Source organism: Apteryx mantelli, unplaced genomic scaffold (assembly GCF_036417845.1).
Source record: "Apteryx mantelli isolate bAptMan1 unplaced genomic scaffold, bAptMan1.hap1 HAP1_SCAFFOLD_125, whole genome shotgun sequence".
Classification (NCBI taxonomy): Eukaryota; Metazoa; Chordata; class Aves; order Apterygiformes; family Apterygidae; genus Apteryx; species Apteryx mantelli.
The window spans coordinates 176,254-191,409 of NW_027118481.1; the positions used below are offsets into that span (position 1 = coordinate 176,254).

The following is a 15,156-nucleotide window of genomic DNA, read 5'->3' on the forward strand; positions in this document are numbered from 1 at the left end:
TAAACAGTACACATTCTGCTTGTATACTCTATGCACCTGGCTAAATATTCCTGAAAAAACTTGCCCAAGAGAAAGACCATGGCAAGAGCCAACAATTAAGGCTGGCCAGATATTAACAGAGTAAGCTGACAAGATGTAACAGTTCAAAACTGTGGTCCACCTAGGAGGAACTTTTCAGGTTCTCTTCCATTTGGTGAAGTTTGTGGTGGGTGCCACCAAGGATTGACAATCCATAATCCCTCTACAGAAATATAGGAGCTCTGACACCTCAGCATCTCCATCCAGTCCTGTGAGTGTAGCACTTTTTTAAAATCCTCAGCAAGGACCAGGTGCTTAAGAAGATCTGGACTGCTAAAGAAGGCATCTCACAGACCTGCACTCATGCTTGTTTTTACTCTCTGTCCTTACAAGGAAGAGGGCTAAACTCAATGGAGATGAATCTCAAGAGAGGGGTTTTCTTGCTCATTATGATCATTATTCTTTTTAGGCAAATTTAAATTCACTAAATAACAAATTCTGCTCCCACTCACCACTCACTCTTGGAAGCCTAAAAGACAAGTCTGGGTCTCTGGAGCCTACTCAAAGAGAAGGAAGCTGCCTGTGTGCTGTACTGTACTTTCCTTCAGAAATCTAGCCCAGGTGCTTTGAATTGCCGGTTGAGGTAGCATATATGTCATGATGCTGTACTTTCACACAGTCGCTTACTGACCCAGAACATTCATTGCTCATGGAGGAGACTGCAGATCAGTTTCCTTCTCTCTCTGAGAAAGCTTGAGCTCTTTTCCTCCCTCCTCCCACATGAATATGCCAAGATTCTGTACTCTCTTAGCTGAAGATGCTTTCAGGAAGCTCTCAGGCACTCCTCTTAAAACTGTTATTCATGGCATAATGAAATAGCAGCTGAGAGAGGCAGAATACAATGATCCTATGGCCCAGGTGACAAGGTACATGCAAGACATGTTTCAGTCTCTATTACAGTGACTATACTATATGAACGCTTTATCTGTTCTGGAAACAAAGATTGAAACATAGGTGTTCTTCCTCTCTTCCCTGTCCTCCAAGTCAAATAATGAGGTGCTCATCCTTTAAAAGGTATGTGTTGGGCTCTATCTCTATGAATTAATGAATATTTCTTTCATCTGTGCAGGAAAGAAAGAAAACCACATAATAGCAAAAAATGAATTTGCCCAAGTCTGATGCAAGGCACTGTATCATGAATACTGAATTAGAAAAATTCATATATGCTCAGACTGGACAGGGGAAACAAATTCTCCGGGTAGACTTTGAGATATGCTTTTTTTGAAAGTGTTTCAAAACGTCTAGGTTTTAAAAAGCAGTCAAACATAAAATAAATACAAGAAAATCCAAATATACAGAGGAAAAGAAAAATTCCTTTCAACCAGAATATGTTTATATCTTCTTCAGCTCAGCTATACTTTTGATCAGGACACCTTTCACTTCTTTATTTCTCAAGCTGTAAATCATGAGGTTTAACATGGGGATTATGGCTGTGTATACAACAGCCAGAATTTTCTTAGTATCTTGTGAAAAACCATATCTGGGCCATAAGTAAATCAAAGTTCCACTGCCATAATACAGTGTTACAACAATAAGGTGTGAAGAACAAGTGGAGAAGGTCTTTTTTCTGCCTTCTGCGGAGGAAATCTTCAGAACGTTGGAGATGATGCAGATATAGGATAAAAGGATAAAACAAAATGGTGTGAGGATGACAAGGACCGTTGCTGTAACTGTCTGCATTTCATATGAAGAGGTGTCAGCGCAGGAAAGCATAATGAGTGGGGGAATATCACAGAAGAAATAGTGAATCTTGTTGGGCCCACAAAATGACAGTGTGAACACCCAAGCTGTCTGCACCACAGACACCACATTACCACTAAAGCATGGCAGCAGGACTAGAGAAAGACAAACTCTTCTGTTCATAACAACTGCATATCTAAGTGGGTTGCATATGGCCACATAACGGTCGTAGGCCATGGCTGCCAAAAGGTAGCATTCGGTGACTGCTAAGAAAATCACTAAATAGAGCTGTGTGGCACAGCCCATGTAGGAAATGCTCGTCTCCTTTGACAGAAAGCTTACCAGCATCTTGGGAACAACGGCCGATGCTGTGGTGATATCCAGGAAGGACAGGACCCGGAGGAAGAAGTACATGGGCGTACGAAGGGTGGGATGCACTGTGACAGTGAAGATGAGAAGGTTCCCAGTGACAGTGATGGTGTAAATCAAGCAGAATGTGAAGAACAGCAAGTTCCGCAGTTCTGGGTGGCTAGACAATCCAGAGAGGACAAATTCGGTCAGCAGAGTGTGGTTTCTCAGTTCTGATCCCTCTGTTGGCTTCATCTGGGAGGAATCAAACAGACAGACTTTCAGAGCCTTAGTCACACCACCGAGATCAGGGCACTTCAGCTATTTACTGCAGCTAGGAGTTTCTTGGAAATCCCTGGAGAGCCATTGAAAAGAGGAATGCAACTCTAGGGCTGTCTTAGCTAAACAAAGTAAAAAGACAATGTCTGTATGTGCTGAAAATGTGTAATGTTACTGCTCTCTAAGTTTCATAACGTAGGGTAATGACCAAAGCATGCAAGTATTAGGAACTGGCATTTAGTAGTTGGCTCCCATAGCAGTGTAGGGTTAATTTCTGAGAACTTTTGTTCCCCCAGAACATCAGGTCTGTAGTCCCACCTGCTTCAATAGGCGGCTTCTGCACTGCAGTGAGGCATCCAGCTATCTCCAGGAGCAGTGACATCACTTCCCTTAGAAACATCTGCTTGTGCTCTGATGGGACCTTTTTTCTCTCTACTGACTGGACAGCAGGCTGGCAGCCTTCCTCCAAGACATCTGAAGTTAGTTTAGAGGAACATAACCCTTAAGCAAAAATCAGGGAAGCTCAGGCTATGGGAGATTTTGGCTCACATTAGCAGCCTGTCCCAACAGCCAGTGGGACAGAAATACTTCAAAGAGCCCAACTCCAGGGAAAGCACACCCAGATGGAGCCACTAGAAACTGGGAGAGGAGGACGGATCAGCTCCTGTCATTGGAGGAAAGCCCATCTGACAGCTGAAATACCCACAAACCAAAGACAAAACAAAACAAGAAAACATATTCCGTCTATAGTCTGGCAAAAGAAGAAGGAATAATTAAAGGGAAAGATACCCATGGAGAAAACTAAGAACATGTAACGGGTAAAGCTGAGCAATATCTGCTTCGTTGGTCACTTCAGCTCAGTACCCTGATTAGTACCTCTTTGTGTGTGCTGTAGGTGGGATATTCATGCAGCACTGTGCCAGCCATGGCAATTTTGTATTCTCTTACTGCACAGAATGGGAAACTGATGCTCAGAAAGAGAAAAAAAAATTAGTCTGCCACAGAAGAGAAAATGGTTATTAATTCTGAGTTCTCAGGCTCATCCTCTCTTACCCAAGGGGCAACCAGCCACTTTACTATACCAGTAAATCTCTAGGCATAGAATGTACTTTTGTACAAAAAATGTGTCCTGATATCGGGGTGAGGGGAAGTATCTTTTCCACTTTGGACATATGGATACGGTCAACAGACCACAGCACATAGAGGAGGACACATCATCAAAAAGAACAATTCCAGTGAAGCTTTCATGAGCCAGTTTTTCTTTCTACAGACTTAATCCAGCTTCTCTGCCTTGTGTAACCTAACTCACATGAGGTGTCTCTTTTATCAGTGGGTTTTCGATCATGAGCATGGAAGTGAAAGGTGTGGAGGTTCCAGTCACAGATGACTTAGGTTACAAGTTCAATAAGGAAACTCCTAATGTTTTTAGGCATTTAAAAATCTGATGTATTCAAAGGAGAATCTTTGTGGATTTGATTGCTTCCATTGACATAGAAATGAAAGACGGGTAAGTTAATTGAAGGTCTAAAGTTTCATGGAAACCTCATTATAGACTATTTTACTCTTGTAACAGAAGAGAGAAGAACATGAAAAAATTCCCTGTAGTCTGTAATGGCACACATTCACAGTACTTTTCTTAGCTTATCTGATTGATGTAAATAAAATGGAATCTTCTTAACTGTGATCTTTGATTCCTTACAAAAATTTTATCCTACTACATTGGGCATTAGCTGTTAATTAAAATTAATAAAACCCATAGCAGTCATTGTTAAACTGACAGGCTAGTATTTCGTTACCTAACACAGAGTATCTAATGCAGAGCGCCTATCACTTTCTGTGTTCTTTGTTTTGTGGATATGAGGAGGTATAGGTTTTTGGGATTAGCTTTTTCTTGGATTTGTTTTATGAATGATTTCTATATTTGCAATCACAATAATCATTTTGAAGTAAGTATCTTACCTTTAGCAGTTTTGTCATCCAGTACCTCCAAAGAGGATTATGCAAATTTCACTAGAAGCATTTTCTTTGCTTTCTTGCATTAGGGGCAGTGTTGGACTGATGATTCCTGCAGACAGCTTATGTTGCAGATTTTAATTTGTATTTTAAATATAGATACTCTGCTGCCACAATTTGAATTGCCTGTGACATTAGAACATGAATTCCCTTCCATGAAACTTCAGTCACTATTTCTCCTAAGCATCATAAATGGAATTCACCTTCCTTTCAAAAATGTCTTAACGTCAGTTGCTGAAGACTGTCCTCATGGAGAAGAAAAGGCATTTGTTAAAGTAACTTCAATGTAATTGAATTGGATAGAATTGAAAAGGTGGATTCTTCTATGCATCTGTGTTTTGGCCAAGGAGAAAAAAGCAGAGCTGCCTCTGAGATGTGACTCATTCTAGGTTTAAGTATACTCTCTTGACATTGCTAACTCTCTTATGGGTGGGATTCATGCAGCTAGTTTTGAAAATGTAAAAGTTCATTGTTCAGAAATTTAGACTTCCCCTATTGGCAATAGAAGGACATAAGGATATCACCTAGTCCAACCTTTCTGCTCAAGAAGAGTCAGCTAAAGCAAGTTGCTCAGGACTGTGTCCAGTTGGATTTAGAATATCTGCAAGGATGGAGACTCCATGACCTCTCTGGACAACCTGTTCTAGTGCTTGACCACCCTCACTGTAAAAGCAGTTTATTCTTATATAGAATTTCTTGTATTTCTATTTGTGCCCATTGCCTCCTGTCCGTTTACCACTAATAAGAATCTGGGTCCTTCTTCTTTACATCCACCCATCAAGTATTTAGACACATTGCTAAGATTCCCCCTGAGCCTTCTCTTCTCCAGGCTAAACAATGCCAGCTCTCTCAGTCTTTCCTCATATGAGAGAGGCTCCAGTCTCTTCAACATCTTTGTGGCATTCTGCTGGACTTGCTCCAGTATGTCCATGACTCTTTCTACTATAGAGCCCAGAACTGGACACAGAACTCTAGATGCGGTCTCACCAGCACTGAGGAGAGAGAAAAAAAATCACCTCCCTCAACCTGCTGGCAACGTTCCTCCTAATGCAACCCTGGATACGTTGGCCTTATTTGCCACAAGGGCACATTGCTGACTTACGTCCAACTTGATGGCCAACAGAATCCCTAGGCCCTTTTCTGAAAAGCTACTTTCCAGTTGGTCGATCCCCAGCGTGTACTTGTGCATGGGATTTTTCTTGCCCAGGTACGGGACTTTGCAGTTCCCATTGTTCCCATTCATGAGGTTCCTCTCTGCCCATTTTTTTCCAGCCAGAATAGCAGTGCAACCATCTGGTGTATCAGCCACTCCTCCCAGTTTTGTGTCATCTGAAAACTTGCTGAAGGTGCACTCGACCTCATCTGCCAGGTCATTAATGAAGATGCTAAACAGTTTTGAACGCTGTATCAACCCCTGGGGTACACCACTAGTGCCTGGCCTCCAGCTGGACTTTTTGCTGCTGATCACAACCCTATGGGCTCAGCAGTTCAGCCAGGTTTCAGTCCACATCACTGACCACTTATCTAGCCTGTACATCATCTACCTGTCTATGAGGGCATTATGAGAGACAGCTTCAAAAGCCATACTGAAGTTGAGATAAACAACATCCACTACTCCCCCTTCATTCAACAAGTCAGTCATGTCATCATAGAAGGCTATCAGGTTGACCACTAATGATCATATTCTTTTCCTTCATGTGCCTGGAAATGGTATCCAGGATTAGCTGCTCCATCACCTTCCCAGGAATTGACATGAGGCTGACTAGTCTGTAGTTTCCTGGGTCCTCCTTCTTGCCCTTTTTGAAGCTTGGAGTGACAATTTTCTCTTCCATTCCTCAGAAGCATCTCACAGTTACCGTGACCTTTCAAAGATAATAGAGAGTGGCTTCACAATAACTTAATCAGTTCCCTCAGCACTTGTGGTTGCATCTCATCAGGTCCCATGGCTTTTGTATGTCCAGTTTCTTTAAATGTTCTGTAATCTGAATCTTCTCCACTAAGGCTGTCTACCTTGCTCCTGTCTTTCACTCTGGTCCCAGAAGCTTGGGATTCCTGAAGGCCAGTGTTACATGTAAAGACTGAGGTGAAGAAAGTGCTGAGTACCTTGCCCTTTTTCATGTCCTTTGTCATACCTTCCCTTCTTTCCTTCTTTTTCTTCTTCCCTTCTCCCTCCCTTCCTTCCCTTCCCTCCCTTCCCTCCCTTTTCCCTTTGCCTCGCCTCATCTCACCTCTCCTCTCCTGGTCTGGCCTCACCTTCCCTTCCCTTCCCTTCCCTTCCCTTCCCTTCCCTTCCCTTCCCTTCCCTTCCCTTCCCTTCCCTTCCCTTCCCTTCCCTTCCCTTCCCTTCCCTTCCCTTCCCTTCCCTTCCCTTCCCTTCCCTTCCCTTCCCTTCCCTTCCCTTCTCTTCTCTTCTCTATTTGTCTTGTCTTGTCTTGGTTTTAGGAACGTAAATTGGTACATGGCCATGCAAATAGAGGTCAGAGTAGAATACTGAAAACAATCTATAGATTTATACACCTTCACATTTTCATCATCCTTTTTCTCATAGAATGTATAGAATGTGAGACAAGTCAGAATAAGAGTCTCATTCCTGTGTGATCTGCCTCACTGATCTCCCTCAAATTTTTTACATTTTTTTGGCAAAGAGTAACTCAGTTCTTTTTACCAGTCAAAAATCTTCTGCTAATTAGTTGTGTGTCATAGCAAGAACTGCTCCTCTAGTATCATGCTGTCCACTCCATAACATCCTGTAAGAGAACCTACATAATTTTGATTTTCAGCAGTGTTAAATAAGCGGAGGAAATAACATTCACAGCCCTAAAATCCCAGAGATTGAGGAAGGCTGCTTATTTTTATGGGTAAAAAAATGTAGAGTCTATGAAACATCTATTCAGCCTAGAAACAGCTATACACATGAAATTTCCAACTTGGGTGATCAATTGCACATCCATTCTTTCTTTCAGAAGCTACGAAGTAGCCATCATAGCCTTTGGCATTATGCACTAGGAAAGTGTAGCCCCAAAATGTTGTGTCCATAAACAAGTGAATAGAATCCACAAGGCATGTGTCCCTTTTAATATGCCATTCCCTTTCAGCTTTCCTTTCTGTCCATTCTACTCCATCCTACAGTGCTTCTGGTGCTAAATCCATGGCAAAACATTAATTTGGGACTTGTGTCCTGGTTTACTGCATACAATCCATGTCATAGAAAATATAAACTTTACCTGCTTCTGGATTTTTGATGACAGACATGAAATTGTGCTGTTGATCAACATTTAAGATCTTCTTACAGCACATTTCACCATTCCAGCCTTCTACCTCTCACATAAAACCATAGTCAAGTATTTTTATTTATTTATTTATTTATTTATTTATTTATTTATTTATTTGATAGCCAGGGCCTTGTGCCTCTGTAAACAATCATCAGACCTATATAGCAGTTTGGACTTAGGACACTTTATTCTTGCATCTATATAATCTGCACAGCTGTGCAACAGGCAGAGCTGGCAACAGTATTTACAGCAATAGATAAGCTTCTGCAATGTATGACAAAGCTCACAAAAGTCTCTCACTCCAAATACTTTCCTGACATCCTTAACTCCATAAAAATATTCATCAAGTGAAAGCAGGAAACAGGTCTTGGGATATTTAAGGCTGTCATTTAGTTTAGAAAATCCCCAGCTTTTTTTTTCCCCCTTGGACAGGGAGGATGACATATATTAACATGCAGCAGATCCTTGAACAATGTCATCTCACTCTGTGTGATCTTCCTGAGCACAGACCACCCCAGTTTGTCATGTAGTTCCTTCGCGCTGCATAACACAGTTCTTCATTTGTCGGATTCCCTAGTGCTGTATTCACTGTGAGACTCTCAGCGAAACAGAGATTATTAACCCTATTATTTAGGTCAGTCAAATAGTACTTCTTTTTGTCTAATTTTTGAGTTGGGGATAGACTGCAGGGATTTGTGTACCCTGTCTCCAGCCACCTTTACAGTGTCAGCCAGGAAGAAAGTCTGGTCAAAACACAGCACACTTCTGCTTTGTAGGAGATAACTGACCCATTCTAAAAATTTCCCTGTGTTCATATTGTTTATATGAACAGTGGGGGAATTGAAAGTATTGTGCATGGTGACAACTTCAAGACAGAGCTAAGAATAATCACAAAATCACCATCACCCCAAACATATGTTTCAAGTCTTGTCTAAATTAGCAAATATGTACTCTTCTACATATGTCCTAACCCCAAAGCTCTCGATCTGCTGTTCCCTCTGGCAGGGGTGAAACCAGACTTTCAAACTTCCCATTAGGGCTGTGGAGTGCCAGCAGTGACTTTTCCTGGGAAAGATCCACATTGTGGACTAATGGGGGCACAGTCTCTTGCACTGTAGGAGGGTGAAGTTTTCTGAAAGTCCCTTCCAGAGGATCACCTTCTGTCACAGGAGCAGTTATGTTCACTGCCCCATTAGATTAAGAAAAGCAGCTGGCATTTGAGGAACCCTGTGGTAAGCATAACCCCTTGCCAACAAGATGCTTGTAGTGCTGCAAAATTTGTTTAGCAAAATTATCATCACTACCAGCACTTTTATGAAATACTAGAAAACAGACAAATAAATCCAGTGGCATGTGTCCCTGCTGTGGTATTTTATGCTTCACTTTTGTAATCAGAAAATTAATCTGTTGCATTCCTAGAGTATACTTCTTGTTTAATTTAACTTCTTATAACATTGACTTTTTAAAACCTGTCTTCATTAGAGTTTAAAAATTTGTTAGCTTATTGCAAGAAGTTTTAAACTCTTGTAAATAATTCTGTATAAATCTGCATTGGAATTAATATACCACCTAAAATTAATATACCATCTAAATGGTATATATTTTAAGTCTGAACTAGTTATTCCAAAAGCTCTTTATAGTTAGTGAAGAGAAATAGGCATTTCCCAGTTCTGATTCATCTGACCCTTTGATATACTGCCAAAACAAATTGAAAGAAACATTTTGAGGCAGGAGAAGAACGATAAAGTTGCTGAGTTTCTTTGTTTTGTACAGTTAGATGAGGGACTATGTTTCCAAAGTGTATAAAGAATTTTGAGACATAACTTTAGAGATAATTAAACATAAAAGTAATAGAGGAAGGATTCAAGTCCTCTAACTTTAGCCATTTTAAAGTTGGACAGCTAGTCAAATTTGTTATAAAAATGGGTAAGTAAGTGCCTTCATTAAATTCCTGTGGTAAGATGGAAGGAATCACTTTCTGGAATTAGGTATGTTTCTCAGTGCACTATAGATAACTTATTCTGCATATTCATAAAAGACAGAAAATGAGCTGAGATGAATAGTTCTAGATCATGGCTTTCCTTTCTGTACATTCTCAAATCAGAATGTCTGTAGAGAATATGAAAAGACAGAGGTTGAGGGTTCATTGATTTCCCAGAAGCATGAAGTTATCAGTCATCTAAATACAGTATTAACTATGGAGTCATAAAAAAGTAGGTTAGAAGGGACCTCTAGCAATCTCCTGGACCAAGAATAAAAAATGTTAAAATAAATAATTAGTAAATATTGATAAATAATTATAAATAAAATTCTACACCTTAAAGCTTTTATTACAACCTCTGGGAGTTGGAGCTCCACAATCACAGCTGCCAGCCACACTTTTGTAACCTTCACCTTTGCAACCAGAGATGATACACACAATCAGTTGTCTCCAAAGAGACAAAGATAACAACATCTAGTGGCTGCAAAGAAACAAAATGTGATCTTCTCCGTCCTCTGGACCTCAATATTCCTTCTCTGTCAGCAGGTGGTGAGTGAAGAAACTAGGATCATAGGCAATGTGGTTGCTGCCTGTAGTTGCTTGGGCTGACAATCTGACAATAAGACCAATTGCTGTGAGTGGGTCTGGAATATAACAAAGCCAAAGCTCAGGTGCATGCAAAGCAGAACTGAATACATGGGTGTGTGGGAGAGGATTCACAGCCAGAAGAGTGAGAAAACTTCAGGTCAGCATGGTGGACTACCAGCAGAGCTCCAGAAAGGGAGATAGATATATAGATATATATATATATATTGAAGCTGTTAGCAGATATTTCATAGGATTTTAAAGCTGGGATTGCAAGAAGCTGAAGAAATACTTGAAGAGTCATGGAGTGGAGTAAAGCTAGGACTTGGGTAGATGGAGAGCTGTTTGTAAGGACTTGGTAAGACAGGGAATGAGAGATGTAGGAATTAGGGTAGTTCAGGTCTTGCTTATCTTGCATCCACACATGATTCAGGAAGTGCTGGTAAAACTGATGTCAGTAAAAATAGTCCTGAGTGGACTCAGAATGGATGAAGAAGGAATCCCCAGCAGCAACACTGTACTCCTCCCAGTACAGGATTTGAGATGTTGACAACTCACCTTGCCTGAGGAAGAAGGACACTTGACCTTGGACTGTGGATGACTGGAAGGGTGAGAACTTATTTGCAAGGATAAGGTACAGATACTTGTTTCTATTAACTTCATTTTATCAGTAGTGATCTTAAACAGAAATTGAGTGAATGTTAGTATTATTGTGGCTGGACTACTAATAAATAGTTGTTATATTTTGATTAGACTGCTAAAACTATAGCTATACTAACAATGAATTTTCTTGAATCAGCGCATATGTTCCTTGGTGCCCATAACCAATTGTGCAGAAAACAGCTAGTGAAAGCCCAGAATCCCACCTCACTGAGATCTGCAGGTGCGCATCAGAATTAACCTAAAGAATTGTCTGCTACCCTTTGATGAAGATGTCAGCAGAGCCAGCAAGGATTTATTTGCCATCCTCCTAGCAGCAGATGGAACCTCTCTCTATAATAGCGACACATAAATTTAGTCTCAGTAATGACATATCAGTCATATATAACTGGGGGATATATTCAGAGATTATAGGTACAACTGTTCTGTCCAAAGACAGAGGTACAGTTCAACATCAAAACTAGACACATAGAGTCGAATTCAAATAGCTAAACATAAGCATACAGTACATTCTGGGAAGCTGGCTGGTGAGATATAGAACCCATCCTCTGGACAAGAAACTGAAGGTTAGGCAGGTTATTCCAGAGTGCATAAAATGGCACTAGAAAACCATATTTAGGAAGCTGAATTCCATCTCTACATTTTTTAAGAGAAATTGTATATTTTTTCCTCCCCTGTGTTCCTCAGGTAACTATGTTGTCTTGTTCAGATGTAGATATGTACATCACTGGCATCTGAAATTAGGCAGTATGAAGGCCCCATAAGTGACTAACTCGTGAAAGGATGGCTTTACATAGAAAAGACAAGATCTGAATCTTAGGTCTTCTATGAGCTGTTTCTTGTTGAACTGAATCATTTAAAAGGTTGAAAAGAGACAAGTAAGAAGAAAAGTGCAGGAATTAGCTGCATTATATAGCTTTCCTAGTAAATTTGTTTCCATGAGTGAAGATTGAAATGTAGCAGAGAAAATACGAAGCAGAAGAAGGAATTGACTTGAGTTCAGAGTACCCAGTCTTTTTCACTGAGGAAGGAAGACTGGGTAAATCATTATCTTCATTTGCAGAATGGAGAGAATACTGATGCAGGCAGTTTGGTATCACAGGAGAAGTATGCAGAAAAGTTCAGAAATATTAACCACCTTTCTGAAGTGGGAAAGCAGGGAACAGCAAGGAGGTAGTAACCTTGATTGGTTCTTTGCTGGTTAGGGCTGAGCGAGGGACAGTAGAGAATACAAAGCAGTGCAGGTGAGTCATGGATAAAAAGCCAGAGAAGATGAGATTCGGCATAGAAGCCTGTGCAAGAAAGTAAAGGTGAGGAGAGAGGGTTGTACTGGATTAAGTGGATCTGTCTGATACAGAACAGCAGCGTGGAGTGGAAAATTCCTGTTGGAATCTTGTTCTCAGGTGATAGGACAGGAAGGGATGTTAGATTAGCTCCAAGGCTGATCAGAACACTGAGAGAGAATTATAGTGAGACAAAGAGAAACATAGCTCCAGGTGCCTGTAATAAGAATTCCCAGTCAGCTGAGAAATGCAATAGTGGATAAGATGGACCATTTTATGCACAGATCCAGCATAACCAGCCCTTCAGCTATCCAAGTAACAAAGTAAGACATGGGGAAAACACAGAGAATGCCAAGAAAAAAAAAACATTTTTTTATTTCAAGACATGGCATGAAATTTTGACATTTGAAGGAAATATCAAAAAGTGACATAAGGGGTTTTTTTTCCTCTTTCTTTTTCTCTAATCCTTTCTTATTTTCCTTTCCTTTTCTTTATTTTACTATTTTTGTCACTTTCTCTCCCCCTCCCCTCCCCCCATCTTTTTTCTTTTTTTAATTTCAGCTGTCAAGACCAATTTTATTTCTTACTGGTCTTGTTATTGGAGATAAACCATAACTGTTCTAAAACTGAATGCTACTTACAGGTCTGAGTATTTTGTCCCCTATTTTCAGTACATGCTATTCTCTATATCAACTCTGCTGGCCAAGCCGATAATGCAGTAATGTGCAGACAGCCATGCATGCAAACATACCTTCTTTGTAGCAAAATGGAAGAAAGATGTTAAAAAAAATTGGAAGCAAAAACCTCATACAACCTTCCCTTGACTCTAAAGAAGAAAAAGAAGCAGGGGAAACAAAAGGACTAAAATAACCGGAAAGATTTCTAAAAAAAATCTGACAAATTTTCATAATCTTCATGAGGGAGGAGGCAACATTCGGAGTTCAATTCAAAAGATAAGAAAATGAAATAATTTGGCCCATTCCATTGAAAATGTCAATTTGTTTTCCAGACAGGCTTCATGCTGATTCACAGAGGAGTAATTTCATAATGATATTTAGATAATGGACTTTTATTTATGTTCCCAGTGTTCTATTGACTTCATTGGAAAATCATACACCACTATGGGATTTCTGTGAACAAAGTTAGAAGTCTGTATGTGAGCTAGGCATCCTTAGTTCCCTTTAAAGACAATTGGGAAAATGGACTCTTAAAAAATAATTGAACTGGACTATTCTAGAGAAAATATTTGATGAAACAAGTCATTTCCTGAACTGGCTATACCGACACTGGCTAAACCAACACCATTAGCTATAAAGACATTTTAGATTGTCCAATTGAAAATAATAACTTTGTAATTGTCAGATGAATTCACCCCAAGGTATTCATACTCCTTTCTTCAGATGTGAGTAATCTATACTTAGTTTCCCTTTATAATCAAAGAAGTAATTTTAGGTTAATCAAGTAATTTTAGAGTGCATTTCATCTAGCCTTCTTTAGCTGTCTGCCTTAAAATGAAATGTATCACACCCTAGAAGAGCCTACTTCTTTATGTCAAGAAGAGAAGGACTAGGTCAGATGAAGACATCTACACTGTAAACCACAAAAATTAGCCTATACCATGGGAGAATGGACTGATACTTTATGACCTATGTTCCATCCAGGTGCCAGTTCTCAGGGAACAGAGAAAATATGGAACATCTGAAGACGCATGGAGGTGCGTGAAATGCCCAAGTTAGTAGGGGCATATAAATTACTAAAGTAAATTAATCTTAATTAATCTAAATTACTGATGATCAAGTATTTCACCACTAGGAGTTCCCTAAAGGTAGGCAATGGGCAAAGGGTGTCTATTTTAGGCAATCTAAATATGTCTCAGATTGCTTAAACACTTCTGTAATTTTGCACTGGCATTTGTCTTCCATGATTTCTGTCTGTTTTTCAGGGTTCTTTACAGTGGAAATGGAGCAAGGGAATTATACAATGGTTACAGAGTTCGTCTTGTTGGGATTGTCACAAACTCACGAAGTTCAGATGGTTCTCTTCTTCTTCTTCCTACTCTTTTATATGATCATTCTGCCAGGCAACATCCTTATTGTTCTCACAGTTCAGAGGGATTCCCAACTGGGATCCCCCATGTACTTCTTCCTGGCCAATCTGGCCTTCTTGGACATCTGCTACTGCTCTGTCACCCCACCCAAAATGTTAGCTGACCTCTTCTTACACCGTAAGACCATCTCCTACAGCGCCTGCATGGCTCAGCTTTTCTTCCTCCACTTCCTGGGAGCAGCTGAAGCTTTCCTGCTCATGGCCATGGCCTATGACCGTTATGTAGCCATTTGCAAACCTCTCCACTACACCAGACTTGTGAACCGAAGGGTATGCTGTGTCCTAGTTGGAGCTTCATGGGGTGGGGGCTTCATCCATGGTATCACTCTATTTGCTCTCACCATTCATCTCCCCTTCTGTGGCCCCAACGTCCTGGACAACTTCTTCTGTGACATCCATCAGCTGGTTAAGTTGGCCTGTGCTGACACTTACATGGTGGAGCTTCTGATGTTCCTCAACAATGGAGCTGTCATCATCATGTCTTTTGCACTTCTCCTTATCTCTTACACTGTCCTGTTGCTGAAGCTCCAGGCACAGTCCTCCAAGGGAAAGAGCAAAGTAGCCTCGAACTGTGTTTCCCACATCATTGTGGTCTTTGTCATGTGTGGCCCAGCTACGTATATCTATGGCTTACCTTTCCAAACTGTCCCGATGGAAAAAATTGTTGCTGTTTTCCATACAGTCATCTTCCCCTTGACCAATCCCATGATCTACACCTTGCGGAACAGGGAGATCAAAAGCTCTATGTGGAAGCTGATCAGAAAACACATACTTTAGTGTGGAAAATTAAATATTTTGAAGTAAAGAAATGAAAGGTTTTTATATTTTTTTGCTTGGTTTGTTAGTACAATTTTCTAAGGAACAGCTCCAT

The 15,156-nt window shown here is 40.4% G+C and overlaps 2 protein-coding genes across 2 annotated transcripts; one reads left to right on the top strand and one right to left on the bottom strand.

Annotated features, from left to right (window-relative positions):
- Positions 1-1,410: 1,410 nt before the first annotated feature.
- LOC106488044 (olfactory receptor 10A7-like) lies at positions 1,411-2,361 on the bottom strand. Its single transcript, XM_013946876.2, has one exon. The coding sequence runs from the start codon at positions 2,359-2,361 to the stop codon at positions 1,411-1,413; it is 951 nt and encodes a 316-aa protein (XP_013802330.1).
- An 11,777-nt stretch (positions 2,362-14,138) lies between these two features.
- On the top strand, positions 14,139-15,062 carry LOC106488047 (olfactory receptor 4M1-like). The gene has a single exon (XM_013946879.1). The coding sequence runs from the start codon at positions 14,139-14,141 to the stop codon at positions 15,060-15,062; it is 924 nt and encodes a 307-aa protein (XP_013802333.1).
- Positions 15,063-15,156: the final 94 nt, after the last annotated feature.